Source organism: Lagopus muta, chromosome 4, assembly GCF_023343835.1.
Source record: "Lagopus muta isolate bLagMut1 chromosome 4, bLagMut1 primary, whole genome shotgun sequence".
In the NCBI taxonomy this organism is placed as follows: Eukaryota; Metazoa; Chordata; class Aves; order Galliformes; family Phasianidae; genus Lagopus; species Lagopus muta.
Genome location: NC_064436.1, coordinates 30,821,726 through 30,840,640, shown reverse-complemented (window position 1 = coordinate 30,840,640; position 18,915 = coordinate 30,821,726). Strand labels below are relative to the sequence as shown.

General features: G+C 42.3%; 1 protein-coding gene across 4 annotated transcripts in view; it reads right to left on the bottom strand.

The window, feature by feature from the left end:
• The window catches only part of SLC4A4 (solute carrier family 4 member 4), a 230,637-nt gene that overhangs the window by 8,653 nt on the left and 203,069 nt on the right, over positions 1-18,915 (bottom strand). For all 4 annotated transcript variants that reach the window (XM_048942693.1, XM_048942694.1, XM_048942695.1 and 1 more), the window contains 6 exons: positions 18,572-18,733; positions 13,643-13,821; positions 12,211-12,283; positions 8,102-8,170; positions 6,301-6,474; positions 3,577-3,738 (listed from right to left, as the gene is read on the bottom strand). In XM_048942693.1, the coding sequence (XP_048798650.1) occupies positions 3,577-3,738; positions 6,301-6,474; positions 8,102-8,170; positions 12,211-12,283; positions 13,643-13,821; positions 18,572-18,733 (819 nt within the window). The remainder of the gene's footprint in view (positions 1-3,576; positions 3,739-6,300; positions 6,475-8,101; positions 8,171-12,210; positions 12,284-13,642; positions 13,822-18,571; positions 18,734-18,915) is intronic.

Sequence of the window (18,915 nt, the reverse complement as noted above, 5' to 3'; positions counted from 1 at the left end):
TGCACTGGGGGGAATCTGACCTAAAAGTCAGAGTAGGAAAACATAACAGAAACCAGAAAATCTCTCTCCCTGGGTCTTCTTTTTAGTTTGTTTTGTTTGTTTGTTTTTTAATGTTACAGACATCCAGTGCAATGTTGTGTGTACTCCACTAGCAAAATGTTTCCTCAGATGTGTGCATACACATGCACATTACTTATTTTTAACAAAGCTATATATAAGCATAGCTCAAATAAATTCTAAAAAGACATGGAGGCAATAAAGCCATACCAGAATTCCCATCCATTTGGAGCTATGTTGTAAGTGAGCTAAGAGTTGAGTAATCCGTCCAACCTATCACTGTTCTGCTGCTAATAAATAAAAGATCTGTGGAATGGGAGTGCTCATGCTCGAGCTGCTTTAAACTTGACCATGCAAAAAGAAAAAAGAGATAGAGAAAATGCCTATGGTTGGCGAAAGTACTCTAAAGGGGAAAAGAGGCTATCACACATCACTTCTGATTCTTAACCTAAATATAACATCCCAGTGTCTTTTTTAAAAATTGGCTGGTGCTTCCTGGATCATGCATTTTGGACATAAAATCTGAGACAAAATTCAACTTTCCACTACACACAAGCTTAGGTAAATCCAGCAATTAGCGGCTGTAATTTTCACCAAGTTACTGAAAAACTTTCTTTGCAGCTCCTTTCTTGCTGTCCCTAACTGCCAGCAAATCCCCAGTGAGAACTAATAGTAAATCCTAACTCGTGCTAAAGAGTGGTCTCTGTTAATGCCAGGTTTTGCTGTGCTTGTTTACATAACACCACTTGAATTCACAACGTCCAGCAATTCTTCTCTCAACTCTTATCAGTAGAATGCCTGCAAAACCCCACAGTACTAATTTTAATTTTAAAGAGGCATATTTCTGGAATGGAAAGGGTGACAATAATCAAACCAATAACACCAAGTGCTTTATGTTCAGGAAGCTGCCAAAAGCAAGTGCTGGAAAAAAAAAACAAGAACAAGTTGAGTGAGAACATTTTGCATAAATTCTGTTACCCACGTGATTGAGTACTGTACCTGAAAGTCTATGAGGTTTAAAATACACCAGATACAGGAGACATGGCTAGGGATACTATACTGCTGGATTCAGATCAATCATAATGAAGGAATTGAGTCAAACCTTTGTTGACTTTTCAGTATGTACAGCAGGACATCTTTCACTTTCAGTCATACAAATCTACTGAAGGAAACCCTTGACCTTGGCTTTCCACATGCTGGAGCCATTGAAATGAAAAGGGAGGCCTGTGCAAGGAACACCTTTCTACACACTGTAGTACATAAATGCGCGTATCCTGGGGTGAGGTAGCTTGCAGATGATGGCACGCTATTGAAACATCAGTGTCAGAATTTTTACATCCTGTTTCACTGGAGTAATAGAAGAGAAAAAGCATTTCTTATGTTGTCTCCCACAGCTGAGAGGGACAACGTGGGAACGTGCACATGTGGTTTTCTGTTGATGTGATACCGATAACGTAGAAGTCTTGGATCTCATCAGCATGTTCTTAGGTGAGAGCTTTCCTGATGCTTGAAGCTTCTGCTTTCCCTATTAGTCATACAGGCATGAGCTGAAAGTCTCAGCAGGACCTGTACTGCTAAGAAATGCGTCCTCAAGATTTCTTGATAGAAGAGTGCAGGAACAGAGTAGTCTAGTGGTCAGTGCCTGCTAGGAAGGAAGGGAAAGGGGAGTTTGCTGTCTGAAATAAGGACTAATCTTCACAGCTGGGATTCAGCCTGATTTAATGAGGAGTGGATCCAAGCTACCTCCTATGTCACCGCACCCTCACTACAAAATTCCTAGTTTTGATTCCTGTGTATATTTCCTGCATTATAGAGCATACATTCTCTGAAGAAAGGCCACTGTATATTTTTTCACTGAAATAGCTGGACTTTGTCACCTCTAACACAGCTGTCACGTAAGGGACTTGAGCTCCAGCGTGTTCTCCATCTGGGTTGTGGTTGTGTTTTCTGTCCTTGCCTACCTTGAGTAAGGCCAGGCATCAGAATGATCTGGAGGAACTCTTGGAGCTGCCATATTACACTAGAAGACACATTATCTCACTCATCTGATTGCATAAATAGGGCTACTGTGGCAATTCTGCTCAGTACAGGAAAGATACAGATGATACACAGTAGAAAAAGCAGAAGTGCTGCCGGACTGTTCTGCTGTACTGTCACCTCACAGTGTGGTGGCAGCAGTGCTTCCCACAGCTAACCATGGCTTGCTTGCACTTTCCTTAAGGCTTCACTGCAAAAAATGCTTCTGGGAAATAACAATGACCCAGTAGCTCCTTCTTCAGGAATTTCCTTTTCCTGAGATCGCTGTTACCCACTTTGCATCAACCAAAAAGGCCAGGGGGCAAGCAGGCAAGCAACTGAGGTTGCTGTTCCTCTGTCGTACCACACAAGACTTCAGAACTTGGGTATTCCTGGCTGCAGGTTAGTGAGCTAGGTGTGAATGTACAAGAATGGGTCAGCTGGCTTTTCCTCCCAAGGCATGATGCCTTCTCATTTTATTTCTCCAGCTCTGTATCGATGTGGTATTTTCCAGCTCCAGGTGATCTTTGTCTAAATCACATGAAAAGTCTTTCTTCATTAACTCTGGAAATTACACAAGCAGAACTTCTGATGCTATGTCAGTGTTCTCCATTTAGCTCATAATTAATGAAGCTTAGCTCCCTTGGTACACAGTCATCCAGCAAAAAATGATGCAGACTGAGGCAGCCAGCTCTCCGAAGGAAGTTCACATTTCTATATGAAGTGCTCTGTAATCAGTGTGTTCACCACTTTCATTTAAGTTTATAGAATTTGAGTTCCCACGAGGTCTGGGTAGGAAAATGTTTGAAGGCACAAGTACCACATTTCATCTTACTACATCTACAATAAAAAGTATCATTTTCTAAGGCACATGGATCTGGTCTAATCAGGTCACCACACTTAGTACTGAATTAGCAAGGTAAGTTAAACTACTACAGTTTCTGTAGGTATATACATGCTGCAACCTGAGATAGAAGCAAAGAGTAAAACACACTGCAAAAGGGCACGTATGCTATTTAAATGTATTAAAAACAGACAACAAAGCCTCTCCTGAAACATGACAAGACTTAACTTATTGTGCTTTTAAAAAGAGTAATTAGAAAAGAGAACAAAGCAGGCTGTTTTCAGAAGCATCAGAGCTGCTAGCGAAAACCTTTCTCCTCCTAAAACATAAGAGACAATGAGGGGAGAAAGGCAGAGGAGGGAGGGGAAGATGAACTAGACAGGATGATACAAGGTATTCTAGTAAAGAACATAACATGTCAGCAGATATCTTGGGCTCGCTTGTGGAAAGTGTGATCGCATTTTTGGCAATGCAAGTTCCAGCTACCACAGGCTGCGGATGCCTGGAAAAGGGAAGGCAGTGTTGAAAAGGTTTTGTTTGGGGCTCATTTGCTGCACCAGGTAGGGACTGTGCTGGTTTGCTTCAAAAGAGGATGGGGAAACCACCATCCCCAAAGTAGTTTTTTTTTTTTTTTTTTAAAAAAAAGAGAAGTTCCTTACATCCTCATTGTCACTGTCCAGACTGCCCTTCTTCTTTTTCTTCTTCTTCTCATCCTCTTTCTTTTTCTTATCCTTTTCTGGAATGACGTCATCAAGAAAACTTAAGTCATGCTGGGAGAAGAGGTAGTCCATGGCTTTTCTGACTGCTACAAGTGCCAAGATCTGAAAAGGCAGGGAGAGACTTTTCACTTGGACACATTTTTGACTGGAAACATTCTGTGCATACCTGTTCATGCTACTTTTTAATTCCTAACACTTGAATTTTGGTTGTAACAGAACATATAGAGAACAAGGTTATTGAGATATTTCAGTTGTTCACCTTGAAAATCTAAGGAATGGAACTGGGTCAGGCCTCAAGCAGCAGTATTTCATATCAGATTAAACAGAAGCAACATACAGGAACAGTAATGTAATCACTTACTGCTTTTGTAAAGGCAAAAGTCAGCTTTAATCTCCTGCTGACAAGTATCAGACAAAATAATTAACTAGAGAGGCCCAAAATGAGTATTTTCATCCATTTGAGGGATTCAGCTTACATATGCATGTTCACAAGGGCATCCTGAGTAATTTTCTTTACTTTTTTTTTTCCTCTCACCATTTCTCCAGATAGAACAATTCTTTAAAAATTATACAGCGGTGTAGGTGTGCTTTCAATTTTACAGTATTAAATTTGCTAGGATTGTGTTTGCAAGAAACTGAAGGAAAAGCTTTTTTCTGGGTAAGACTGCACTCTAAAGCACTGGGGAAAAAAGTAAGGGACATGTCTGAAATGGGTGTCTACATCTATGCTGAAATTTAGCATCACCAACAGATGCATACCAAGATTACACGTACACTCTACTAAAGGGTGCAATGCAGAACGAAAGCTCAACTTGGTTATAAAAAGATGTCATCTATTCCTAGCAACAGGAGACAGATTTTAAGACAACAGTTTGCTCCAACTGATGAAGATCAATGGCAGAAATTATCCCTCAAAATGGATCTCAAACTTTGACTATAATTTAAGTGGGGTTCAGAAGTGAAAAATTACTCAGGGAGTGGAAAGATGCCATGGAAGCACCCATCATTATTTCACTATAAATTCCCTCTTTATTAAAAGTACTTTCTCTACAAATAAGCAGGGGGCTGGCTGTTGGTTAGGTCTTCACAGTCAGGTTGTAAGCTAATAGTCTTCTTGTTCTCAAGTGTAAAAACTGAGGTTTTATCATTAGATCCAGTCACATCTGTAAGTATAACAAACTTCAGCAAACGTGAAGATTCTCTTATGGACAAAGAGGAAATCTTCAGATCTTAAATTCAGCATTCAACAATACGATACAGCCACGAGAATGCAATGGAAAATGAGCATGCCACTGGAAACTGCTTTTAATATCTTTATATATTTGTATATGTCCTAGCAAAAATATTTGTATGTTTTACTTTTTTCACTTGAATCAGCCTTTCTCATTTCACTAGCATCAGAGAATAAATGCCTTTGTTTTGTTTCCTGCTTTCCTTCATTTTGCTTTCTTAAATAAGCACTGGAGTTTTGTAACTGCACCCACAACTGAGATTTTACTCATTAATAAACCTGAAACTAGGGGAGATTGGGCCAATATGTAATAAGCAAGTTTCATACAGCGTTGATTTTACAGCATTCTGACCCATTTCCAAGAGAGACGGTCTCTTGGCATGCTGCTATGGCCACACTGGATCCATTTGTCTGTAAAATTACATAAAATTACTACATTAGCTGAGTCACAGGAGGGGTATGGAGGCAGAGAAGGGTCTGCTCTGTGCTCCCATACTATGTACATAAACTACTCCAGTGATCAATGTAAATGGCTGCATGTTTTGGAACTTGGCCTGGTTTGGAGCCTCGTGCCAAGTGTATGTGCTAATTCCCCTTACCACTTGTTTATTTCTTATTTGGCATGTGCACCCAACTGTGTCTCTAGGAGTAGTAATCATCTTATTGCACAGGTAGCTGTTCCCCTTCCTTGATGTAGAAATACCGTATCAGACTGACTGCACAGTGTGTCTTTATGAAATAATTGTGTGATGAATTATTTATAATTCAGGATCCAAAAAATGTTTTTAACATGATTCTGACAGGCATTGTTAGAAAGATAACGTGCATCCTATAGATATTTTTAGCAATCTCAGATGTGAAACGTGAATCAACATCCTTGCCCTTTTACTCAATTTCCAAGAAAAAGAGAATCCCTTCCTCACTCTTGATTATGCGAATCCTTCTCTCCACTTGGCGTTTCTCTGAGCAGTGAGATCAGCCTTACCACTTCATTTGCCTTTCTCAATTTGTGTTACTGAAAAGTATGGGAGACATTTTCTGTACAGTACTTAGTGTGGACTGAAATAGGAAAACTCTGCACTCATTCATTCATGCAGGTCAAGGAGAAAACACAGCAAATCTAACCTTGGCAGCCAGGAGCGGTCAAAACCAACTGCACCTATCTGGCAAAAAATTAACTTCTGAAGCTTGCTTTCCCCTCCAGAGCATTTATGTAAAGGCAGCCACAGCACCTGAGAGAATGTGGGGAACATTCACCCTGTGTAATCTTACATCAGCACAATGAATGGAGCTCTAAGTGGAGTTCTAAGGTAGGGCTTTTACAGTGAGAGGATTTGATTTGCATGGTTTGTGGGAGAGTATGCCCATGCGTGGAAGGCCCAGGCTACGGAACAGAGGTGTGACTGGAAAAGGCAAAGGAGAATATCACCTACCATGACAGGGAATATGATAGCAGCCACAGTTGACTTGAGAATCCAGAGTAGGGCTAAGCAAACCACCTGCAGAAACGTGAACAGATGGACTCTGCGCAGCGGGACGTGACGCAGATAGATAAAATCAGGCTGGTGCTTTAGAGGCATCAAGAGCAGCTTCAGACGATCCATGAACTGGATGGAAAATGGAAAAGCAACATACATATAAATGAAACACAGGATAAACAAGGAAGTGAGACAATTGCATAAATAAACTATTAAGTGAGATCTTGAATCGACTTGCTTTCCTTCCATACACATAGCACAGCATAGAAGGCAGCATGGTTCCTCTATATTGAGCAATTATTGCTTAATGCAGTGGGCAATTGAAGTTAAGCTGAAGTTAAGCTTCCACACCCACATTTGGCACCTACACAGAAACAGAAATGAAGCATTTGTCAAAGCAAGGCCTTAAGGTGCTTTTATTTTAGGGAGCAGGACTCCATGTAATCTGATGATTAATATTTAAACCAAAAAACTTAGGTGTCAGTGGAAATAGCTCTGCTGGCTTCAAAAGAACTAGGCTGATCTGCTGTAGCTGGAGACAGAGGAAATTTTCTGTTGAATGTCCTGACTACGGCCAGCATTAATGCTTGGATTACTTCTTTTAACTTCCCTGTTCCTGCCAGGAATGCTATAAAGACATTTGGTATTTAAAAGTAGTGCCTTTGTCAAATTAACTGCAAGCAGAGGTCAGCAGAGGTGAGGGCAGACATCATGTTAACAGAGAATAGAATGCACCCAACTGAAGAAGATGGGCAGCTTTTCAGGCAGTGTCCCTTGCCCATGCTGGACTGGTGGACTTGGAGTTAAACCAAAATGGAGAGTTCTCACTAAGTGAAAAACATCCTTGATCGGGGAAAATAAGTAAGCGCACAGTTCAGTGACCACCTGTGCCAGAAAGCAGGGGAAATCCCCTCCAGGAGAACCAGCCCAAGGCGAATATTACAATCCCCCCGTTGTCTCTTACCAGAACTTGGGCCTGTTGCCCATTTCTGAGACCAGATTTATCTCAAACCAGTGAATGAAAGCCTGGGCCATTTTAAAGAATACCCAAATAAACTCTCATGGTACTCACAGAACACAGAGTCTTTCCCCATTAGAGCACAACTAAACACTAGAAAGAAAGGCTACAATTAATAGGGTGCCAGAAAGCAACAAAAACACTTCCAGCTTCCTAGCGCCAATTAAAGATAGTGCACTGTGAGAAAGGCTCCTTACGTAATATTTCCCCAGTGACAAAGAAAGGGGGCTTGGCTTCCCTTCCATAGCAAACAGCAATGTTCCCACTTGTTAACATTGCGGAATAATGCCACCGTCATAAATCATGTTCTCTTGTTTTTCTTCACTCTGTAACAGATACCCCAGTAAAGGACCCAAACTATCTCAGAAGTGAGCCTAGAGCCTTTGTAAGCACACCCTGTCCTCTGTATCAGCATATTGGGGGTGAAGAAGGATCCCGGGTCTTCACATAGGCCCCCATCATTGCTTATGGGGCCAAGAGTTGGCTGCTCTCCTGCTGAGCAAATTTCTTTCCTTTAGTGTCATTCTCAAGAACAGCCAGTGTGTGGCAATATTTGTAAATAGTTCCTGCCCTGCTTGGGTTTCTTTGGAAACAAATGAGGTGACGGAGGAGAAGAGGAAGGCCAGAAAGTCCTAAGAGAAGCCTTGTAATAATTAATGATTACCATTTTCTGGGCAAGGTCCTGTGGGAAGTCTGCTCACAGATGCCAGAGCAGCCTTGGGCGCTGCGGAAGCTTACCTGCACGCCATTGAGGGACGCAACACCCATGTACAGGAAGACACCATAGAGCACAGGCATAGGAATGAACTGCGGGGGAAAAGAGCAGGAGAAACAAAGTTAGTCGCCTCCATATGTGACACAATGTTAGTGCTCAGGGAGGCACAATCCCCGACTCATGACAGATCTGAACTGTACTTTTGAATCAGTAATGTACAGTAACAGGCACAATCTTTCTGCTGTATTTTGAGAGTTGAAAGAACATCTGGATAACAGGGCAGAGGCTGAGTGAGCCCTGTTCTCTTCCATTTCAGTGCAACTTGGAAGTCTCCCCAAGAAACAGAAGAAACAAGGACAGATAGTGCCACAGTTAGCCATCAAATTTAAAAAGAGGTGGGATAAAACATTCCAGTAAATTCCAAACTACTTTTCACCTCATAGTTTCTAATGAGACTGAAAGCAGAAGGTAGAAAAACAGAGGAAGAAAACGCATCATGGATCCTATTACACATCCAACGTAATACACAGTGGAAGTATTTCCAGAAGGGCTGATCCCTTGAATCCCAGATGAGCAATTATAGTCATGCAAAGTGAATCTCTAAGTGCTCAATCTTTAAATCAGACTAATCTGCTACAATTAATAAATAATGGACAATAAGTTACATTCTTCCAGAAATTGGTTTTTCAAACAACGATTTCTACTCCTTCAAGTGTTACGCACTGGTCACATGCAGGTGGAAACAGCATCCTTTGGAAATAAAGAAGGCTCAAAAGCAGTGGATATGCAGGGGTGCAGCCCCATCTCTAGGTGCCTTGCAAGGTTTAATGCAAGAGCAGCCATTGGTAACTCCACCTTCCTGCCCACTTCAGCAAATGCGACTTTAAAAACTTCCCCTCCTGTGCCACAGGACCAGCCCAGCTACATCAGCCAGTGTCTGCACTAATCCAGGCAGCTGCAGAGGAGAAACCCTTTGTCTACAGCAGATTCCTGCATATGCTAGCAACACACACGCTTCCCCGAAAAAAATAGCTGGTCCTCCAACCCAAAGCACAGAAGAGCCTTCTGCAAAGGCAAAAACAATTGCACAGTAGCTAAAAAAGGGAGAGTGCTCTTTTTGACTAACAAAATTGTGTGCAATGAGTGTGGCACGTGAATGGAAATACTTGGGCACAAATCAAACAAGATCTGAATAAAAGCCGTTGTGCCACACTTATTTCAACCCAAAAAGAGCAGAAGGGGCTCTGCAGCTGTCTGCTCAGAGTGAGGGAAGCCTTCATGTACTGACAGGCAGCTGCCACAGAATGCCAAGTGCAGCACAACCAAAGTCTCCCTGCTCAGAGCGTCACCTGGACTAACATAGTAGGAATGTTTGTTTTTCAACCTGTTTATGTAACTCATTAAAGTGGCGAATAATGTCTGTTTATTGCGTTCTCCACTACATCATTAATCGTTTACTAGGTAATAAACACAGCACTGTGCAAATTTCTGTGGAGGCCTTGATCCTGAATGCATGCATTTCACTTCACTAAAGACGCCAGTGCCATGCGTACCACGTCCTCAAAGATCAAAGCATCACTGCCTATGTTCCTTCCTTGTCTCACTCCCTCTCATCTCCTTCAAGCTCCTTGACTGCTGCTTTATCTTTTTATTGCCGTACTGTTTGTCCCTCCTACTGGGGAAGGACGAGGAGTCAGTGTGTGGTTCACAGTTATGAGTACCCAAGGGATTCAATATCCTCACTAGATCTGAGGGATTAGATAAGTCAGTATCTCCTCCAGCAAGGTGAGCAGGAGGCTTTATGAGTTTGGCTTTCTAGTTCACTTACCTTGCTTTCTTTTCTCCCACTTTTTCTCCCTCTTTTTTTTTTTTTTAAATAAAAGAAATATGTCTAAATATTATTTCACCATTCCATTATAATTAATCCTGTAAATCATTTGTAAGAGAAACTTCAGCACATTATCCTCCAGAGTAGCAAGCAGTGCTTTCATTTTGGAAGATTATGTTTTGGCAAAGTATTCACTGGCTATGGGGTTGCTGGCATGGGCACTCGGAACAAACCTGCTGCTAGCCAACAAAATTAAGAATGTATTTATAGGAAAGTGCCTGTCATTCTCTTAGCAGGGTAGAGGATGTTTTGGATGAGGTCTGCCATAGCTGAGCTGGAAAGATGAGTGACATTCAAAAACAGCACAAACACAACACCCTCAAAAAACAAGAATGGGATTATTCTGCAAATTCCCTGTTTTATTGAGTTGGGGAGCATTAGTGTTCAATTTGCTGCTGGCGTGAGAAGGGTCAAATGTTCTGCAATACATTCTGCAAAGCAGTTGCAGGAGACCCTACCACTGGAGTTTGTTGAAGGTCCTGAAACACTGCCAGCTAATTCCTATTGGCACGTGGGCAAGGAGCACGCCAATTTATCCTCAGACATCCTCCTGTGAGGATCTTGCCCATACACATTCTTTGGAAAAGCTGAGAAGAACAATGAGGGAAGCAAGAGCAGGGGAAATAACAGAGCCTTCAGAATAGAGGAAGAGAGATCTTGCAAGGAAAGGTCACACGAACTAACAGTGTGCCTGCACGCAGCACCACTTAAGCCATCCCAGGAACAGGCAGTATCCTGCACAAGGAACAGATAAGCACGTTTTCTAGTTTCATCCTGTGATTTGATGCACCGAGGATGCATTTCTTTGTGGTTCTGTGCCAATAAATCTCAGCTCTTGGAAAATAGCTGCCTATCTAGATTAAATGGTACGTGAGCAGCACAAGTATCCACAGACTTCAGTAAAATCACAGTAAGAAAAGATCAGGAAATTAAGAAATCACATTTTATTGCACTGCTTTCTACAGAAACATATTTTCTGTGCTGCCAAGCTGGGCATTGCTTTTGAGCAAGAAGAGGAGTGCTCTTTTAGGAGGATTCAGCCTAAAAGAATGGAAATTTGATTGTTGTGCTGGCTCTTTTTAAAAGCAGGGCAAGCTGCAGGAGCTATACACTGCTGAGGTGCATGCCTTGGCAGCCCTAATAGGCAGGGCAAAATTCCTGCTCTACGAAGGCAGTGGCAACAGTCCCAAAGATTTTTGGCCAGAACTTTATCTATGGAGTAATACTATCTGCTGTAGGCTGTGTTCATTGCCATCAGTTCTGCATATTCTCTCTCATCAAAGTTACTTCCTTCCAGTGGGCACACACATGCCCCATGAGTAAAATACCAGATGAAGATTTTCATCATCCACGTGTAGAAGATCCTGAAAATCTGGTTCTGACAACTTGTACCACAGAACTTATTTCCTCCTCTAGAAACAGCTAGGCTTCAGGGTAAATGAGAAAGTGAGAGATATCTGCAGGCTGCATTACTCCCTCCAAAAGTAGGAACTTCAGCCCAGTCCCTCCCTCTGACACATGTTGTAGAAGCACTCTTAATTCTGCACTTGACAGCTTCTTCTGGAGCTATAAAACAAAACTGTTTTAAGGCTCCTGGAGGCCTCCTGCGAGTAAATGTGTCCTGAAAGAAGGTGCTGTGAAGTTGCATTCCTGCACCTCGCAGCAGCTCAGCATACAGAGCTCTGTGCAAAGGAACAAAGCCAGTACATAAACGCCTGGGTTTGTGCCTGTGTGTATATTTTACTATGTGCACACACGTGTACATGCAAATGTACTTTTCTGGATTACATATTCATCTGTTAATCTGTCTTTCACACAGCAACTGTGCTTCACTGCCAACCAACCTTCCATGATGTCATCAGTAGGGTCTCAAAGTTTATCTGCAATATGCTTTCCTAACAACACAAGCACAGCAGGAGAATAACATCATAAAAGAAAACTTTACCATGCACACGGACAAAAAATCCTAAATTAAAATCACAGCCCTCAAAACCAACAGCCCTGAACCTTGGTACTATTCTATATATTTATAGCACACCACCACAGATACATTATTTTTTTCCTTCCAAAAATTTACATTTAAGCTTTCATTAAATTGAAGAGTTGCATCAGTGATTCTCAATACTTTTCCATTCTTCAGCTATGAGCCTTTTTAGAAGCACAGAAATGGTGTGACAGTTGTGGTCCTGGCCACTTGCTTGCACTTCTGTGAGCAGAAGGAAGCAGAAAAGATTACGTGCTTACCTTCAAGATAGGAGCCATAAAGACAGACACACCAGTCAGAATGAAAACAATGACTCCAGTGACTCTCTGCTCCCTGGAAGAAAAGCATTAGGTTAGCAGTATGTTTTCAGCTTTATTTCTAGTTTTGTTCCCTTCTTAGAGCATTCAAAACCTATGTAAATTCTGGCAACTCATTTTTTGCAGCCACATTTTCAAAGCTGACTGACAATAACAAGCCAACACCTTCAGGCAGGCATCTTTATCATGACCAAGCCTCATACAGATCTTTTTTCAAGCACCAAATCAGTTTTTGTATGTTTGCTTGTTTCCCTAGCTCCATTGTTTGTGGATCAGCAGAGTGCTGCTACCAAATAATGAGGAGTGTGTTTAAATGTTAAACATTAGAAACTGTTAACCAGCAAACCAGATTCTCTGCACGGCAGCTTTCACAACATGCAAATAGGTAATAAATCATTAGCTCTCCACTCTTAAATTAGCAACATATTTCAAAGCTTGGTCACAGTATTCCGACAGATAAATGCTGTTTCTCACCGTACTGTACACTGCTCTGCACACCACGTACAAAGGGAGTTCACAATCCCCTGGTCCAGGACTTCATGGGGTGCTGGACATTTGACTTAAGAGGCACCCACAACTGCTCCCTGCATCTGAAAATGCTTTTGCAAATAGTATTTCTGAGTACTTAAAGTTAGGCCATTAAGTTTCTATTATTTGCCTAACTAAGTGATTTCCAGGAGTGCTGCTGCTCCTGTGGAAAGCACTTCAGGCCACTTAATTAAGGGCAACCAAATACAGAACAAATGGTTTGAATTAATAGAATAGATTGCTTTAGCCACAACAAGTTTAAGTCTTTTACCACTACATTTGCTAGCAAACTCCTGTCTAGTTTCCATGGATAAAGACATCTGAAGTAAATACGTCTTCTTTCTCAGACACTGGAAAACTGCTGAATCTCATAGTCAGGTTGGGAAACACAAAGAAGGATGTAGGAGATTCTTCATGAAAACACTGCAGAGCCCCGATGACACCAGACCATAAAGCGTTGTGTAGTTAGAGGTGGCTTCAGTGTGCATGCCCAAAGTAGACAAAAATTATCGCAACTCTGAAATTAAGTTCCCTTTTCTTCCTCCCTTCACTTGCCCTCGCTCTGTTCACAGACACACACATGGTAGAATGGTTTTCTTCCTTTTCAAGAAAGAGTATCTGCAGAAGGATTATGCCAGATAAGCGTCTAACTAAGAGGATATATCCTCTGAAGGCAGGAAAAAAAAAAGCTGTAAGGAAGCACAGCTGATCTGAAGATTTACTGCAAATCTAAGAGCTATTTCCCCCTGAACTTCTACACATGCTCTGTTCAACGCACGACCACTTATAGTACAAACTGATCTCTGCAGGCAAACAAGGTAATAAAGGTCTATTTGGTTTGACATACCTCACTCCCAAAAACTTGGGCTGTTCTCCAGGGGCTGAAGTTTCAGTCTCCATCTTCAAGCTGTCAATATGAGCAATGGAGATCACAGTCGCAGCCACATACCAGGGCAGACCCATAAAGGAGCAGATAATCATCAGAATGGCCACCCAGAACAAATCCAAATGATATCCAGCACCTTTCTGTGAAGGGAGACAGACAGCCTTAGCTTTAATTATTCTAAATGCATAAGGACTAGCCAAGGTTCTGGCACGGGGCAGAGGCACACCAACCAAGCAGCATTTCCTTCAGCTGTATCTTTAGTGAACTGCTTGGCTGCTCTAAGAGACAGAAGTTTTCACAAGCAATTCGCAGAGTGGGTCACACTGCTACATAAAGGATGAACTCCTGCTTCAGCAGGGGAAGCAGGTATATGATACTGTTCTGGCAAGTTTTGAAAACAATATAATGAGGTTAAGCAGTAAGTATAAGAAAGTAGCAGACATGCAAGCAGTCCGGCAAAAGACCAAGCACTGTGCAGTGTTTGGAGGTTGGGTTGGTGCAAGATAAGCCCTGCAGCCAGTCAAGTAGTTCAGTACAGTGCTACTCTACACAGCAGACTACGAGTTAAATATGACTGTAGAGAGGTTGTGTTCACTGGGAAGTATTAGGTGAGTTACGTCTTACCTTGTAGACAGTATAAGCAAGTTCTCAAAATATATGTATATCTTGATTACAATGTGTTTACAGTAACCTGAAGGAGCTCTATATTGCCTCTAACAAAAAAAAAAGCCACCAAAAGCTGGAAACACACACGATATATGCTATTTTTACAAGTTAAGCTTTCCCAGATTTTTATTTTTTTTTACATTTAATGACACAGTGACAAGAAACCAAATACCCAACACTATTCCAACTCCCTGCTGACTCCACAGTGTGTGCAAAACCAGAACTAGAACACATTTTCAGAGCATGAGACAGATAGAGAAACAAGAGAGTTTGGACAGGGCAAGAACGCGGAAGGGCAGTCTGTAAACAAGTGAGCAGTTTACATGGTGTGAGCAGTTATCCTGCTGATCTGCTACAAGTGCACAGGACTTCTTTTGACATTGTGGGAAGCCAGAATTTTCACCGTGTGTTCATATGAGTCTAGCTCTCCACACAAACATCACTGTCAGAGTGGAGTCAACAACCACTGATGATGGAGGGGGAGAAATGCTGACCCAGGTACTGGTGCGAGGAAAGGGACATGTCATTCTGGACTGTGCAAGGTGTGAAATCCCCATCCAGCTGCTTTTGCTTTGCTCACTTCACTTGGTTTCTCTCTTCTCTCATATCCTGATTTGCAAAGACTGGCACACAAACAGTGTTTGTTATCTTTAGTTGGACTTGAGGTACTCTTCTGAAAGTCAGAAATTCTTCTGTATAATGGAGAATGAAGTTGTTCACAATCCCTTTCCCAGGCCTCACGTTTTCTTCCAAGTACAACAGCTCCTTCCATTTCAAGGGCTATTTCATTTGGCATCGGGAACTACAACAGCACTTTTGTGTGCCAAGTCATCTCACATTTGTGTGACAGCATGGATATGCACAGAGCTTTTAACACCCAAACCAACTTTTCACAAAACCAGACAGAAGCCTTATTTTATGAGGCAGCTGTTGTAAAATAACTCAATGCAATGACTTAATGAAGCTTACCTGAAAGCAAGCTTAGAGATATATGGTGCCTGCCAAAAAGGTAGCATTTACCATCTCCTATCTCAGAGCAAGATATCAACTCCTATATTTAGGATACAACGCAACTGCAGAAACTCAGTCAGGACTTCATGGTCAGTCTGAGCAATGCTGATTTTGCTGGGTACTGAAGGTACTTTCCAACTATGCTTTCTGGGGCATACTGACAAGAGCAGCTCATGGGACTCATAACCCATCAAAATGAGAAAGCTGCCCTCATTTTTTGATTCTTTTTAGAAACCTTTGTTCTTCAGACTGATCTGAAGAGAAACTCCAGTGGAAACTGATATTGTAAACAGAAGTTTCTGTCAGAGGCAGACAGCAGCACCTGCTAGCAAAACACTGGGTGAATTCACCCCCAAAAAGCTTTCTCCAAATCCAGTACACTCCTATTATTAATCTTTTTTTTTAAAATACATTAGGGGACAAACAGAAAATGCACCAGTCACAAATGCCAAGAGAAGAAGCAAAAAAAACAAACAAGACATCAAAGAATAGGATCTTCAGAAAAACACCAAAGAATTCTTTACAGTTTGATGTTTTAAAGATTAACCTTTTTTTAAACTTGTTCAGTTTGATTTTATTGGAAAGAACAAATGAACCAGTCCTATGTGGTGACCTAAGAGGGAAAGCAACCCAGCTCCTCTTGAATAGTAGTCGTTGTTTTCCTAATACATTCACTGCTTGCTTTGGCTGGCCAGCAGCACCCAGACGGTTACTCAGTGCCACCTTGCCAATACTTTAACAGGGCAGCAGCAGGAAAAAAAGTCCTCCTTTGGTCCTGCAGTAGATGTGTACCAATGTACATTTTGATGCAGAGCAGCAGGAGAGGACTGGAGAACCCCCATTTAAACAAAAGCATGTTCTCACAACTGTAAGAAAGGAAGCAGGAAACAATTTTTTATATTAAACAGTACCTTGTGGGAATGTTTATACTTTGTGACTAAAAAAGTACACCCAGTGCTGATGATAGCATGAGCAGGAGTAGGGAGGTAATCCTGCCCCTGTACTCAGCATTGGTGAGGCCCCACCTCGAGTACTGTGTTCAGTTTTGGGCACCTCAGTACAGAAAGGACATTGAGGTGCTGGAGCAGGTCCAAAGAAGGGCAACAAGGCTTGTGAAGGGCTTGGAGAACAGGCCCTACAAGGAGAGACTGAAAGATCTGGGGCTGTTCAGTCTGGGAAAAAGACGGCTGAGGAGAGACCTCATTGTTCTCTTGCAATATCTGAAAGGTGCTTACAGTGAGAGTGGGGTTGGTCTCTTCTCACTGGTGACAGGATGAGGGGAAATGGCCTCAAGTTGCACCAAGGTAAGTTTAGGTTGGATATCAGGAAAAACTTCTTTACAGAAAGGGTTGTTAAGCACTGGAATAGGCTCCCCATGCCTCCCCATGGTTGAGTCACCATCTCTGGACGTGTTTAAAAACCCTTTGGATGTGATGCTCAGGAACATGATTTAGTGGAGGGTTGTTAGAATTGGGTAGTATGGTTAGGTTGTGGTTGGGCTTGATAGTCCTTAAGGTCTTTTCCAACCTGAACAATTCCATGATTCTATGTTCAGATAGTCAGAAGTTCACAACAAAAAGGCTGGGTGCCTCTTCCTCAGAAAGCATTACCTGGGGACTTCGGTTTTTGTGGCCTTTCCCGGCTTTGCTGGGACAAAGCAAGCAGCAAGAAGACCAAATCATGACAGCTAAAGCATACCAAAAACTGAGGCCATGTCAATAAGAAAAAGCCACCATCACAGGAGGAAATCAGACACCAGCAGAAAGCAAGTCTGTGCCAACTGCCCTGTCTGACAGGCAGGCAGACACCTGTACTGAACCTTGCCTCCATACGTGCCTTCACTTAATGGTGTGCTTCAAGGACAGGGTAAAGATTAGCCTTCCCACGAGGAAGATGTGGGCGCAGCATTAACTTTATCTGTCCAACTCCAGATGACATGAGACAATAGCCAGCTACCATTCCTTTCTCTGCACAACAAACCTTTCCTGTGCCCTTCTGGTCTTTCAAGTCAGTGTTAAATCACACTGATTGCCTAATGCCTACAAAGTGACCATATGGAACATCCTCCTCTTTTTCAAGTAGAAGCCCAGTGCACAGAAGAGCTACATTTCCATCAGCTCTCAGTATAAATATTGAAGTGGCGATCAAAACTATGACCCAGAACTACCTGCTTTTAGAGTGAGCCTTTGCTGTCATGGGTTAAGCCACTTGAAATGCCTTCTGTTAGCAAAAAAGGGAGAGATTTCTTTTACAGGAGTTTAATGTGCTTCAACAGAACTGACCATGCAGGGAAGGGAAAAACCCTACAGGCATGAAAACTTGTATAGCGCTGGTCTGGAAAGTTTATTTCAAAAACATTACTACATCCTGAGCTGCTACATGTCAGCAGACATAAAGCTTTAAATAACTCCAATTGTGGTTGTGCCTTTGGTATACCTACAATCTCTTCAGCTTATTTCTTGTATTTTACTGTGCCATAACACCAACGTAACAGCTGCCAAACATGGGCCACCCTTTGCCATATCCATACAAGGTGGGTTCCTGCAGTCACCCTGGCACTCAAAGCTCTCCTTTGGAGTGGCTGACAGCCACACTGATGTGCTGTGACCAGGAAAGGCCACAACAGAGACTTTGTTCTGCTGACTGCTGGCAACACTGACCTGCAATTGCCTTACAATAAGAACAGTAACAAGGGCTTATCAGATCTTGGGAAGGTTTGCCTATTTTGATTAGATCAGAGAAGTTTTGGCCTGGAGACAATAATGCAGTGCTGTCCAAAGAAAAATCAGGTCATTGCTCAGGTTGGAGCAGAGGCACACAGGCTCTCCCAGTAACAAGCCTGAGCTGCCTATGACAAATACTCTCTGTAGATCTATGCACGCCAATGTATTTATCCTACAGTTAACTTTTGTCCTCTTTCCAGGTAACTGGTGACATAAGGGAATATTCAAGGGTATAAGCAAGGCAGGAGAGCCCACCTGTCCAGCTATTTCTGCCTCTTCCATTTATGGCTCATGCTACACCATGCTCCCTCAATTAGGCTGTCGTTTGAGTGAGATATTTACCTGGTTGATCTACTGTGCCCACCTTCTTTTTCCTTGCATGCTAAACCACGCTGTGTGCTAAGCACTGCCACAGGCCCTCCTCCATCTCTAGCACAGAAAAATCATGGGATAGCTCTTCGCATACATGCAAGTCACGAAGCACACCCACCTTGAGCTTGTGTTCCTTCCTGTTGACAATGACAGCTGTGATTTGCTGGTCCATGAAGATGAGGATAGTCACCAGCAGTGCAGGGATGGCTGCTGCCAGGTACACCCACCATGGGTTCCCTCCAAAAGGTGGGATAAACCAGCCCCTCTCAGGACTGGTTGGCTTTAAAGGGCAAGAAAAGGAAAGCATGTGTTAGAGCCACAATATAGCACAGATATCATTATGCTATAAATGCACAGGGCTTTTTAAAGTTTGTGATAATTTAATTCTCCCAATCAAAAGCAACAAAAAGTTCTTGAAAATGAAACTGCTTATTGATGGCCAGCTTTTGCAAGCTGATTAGC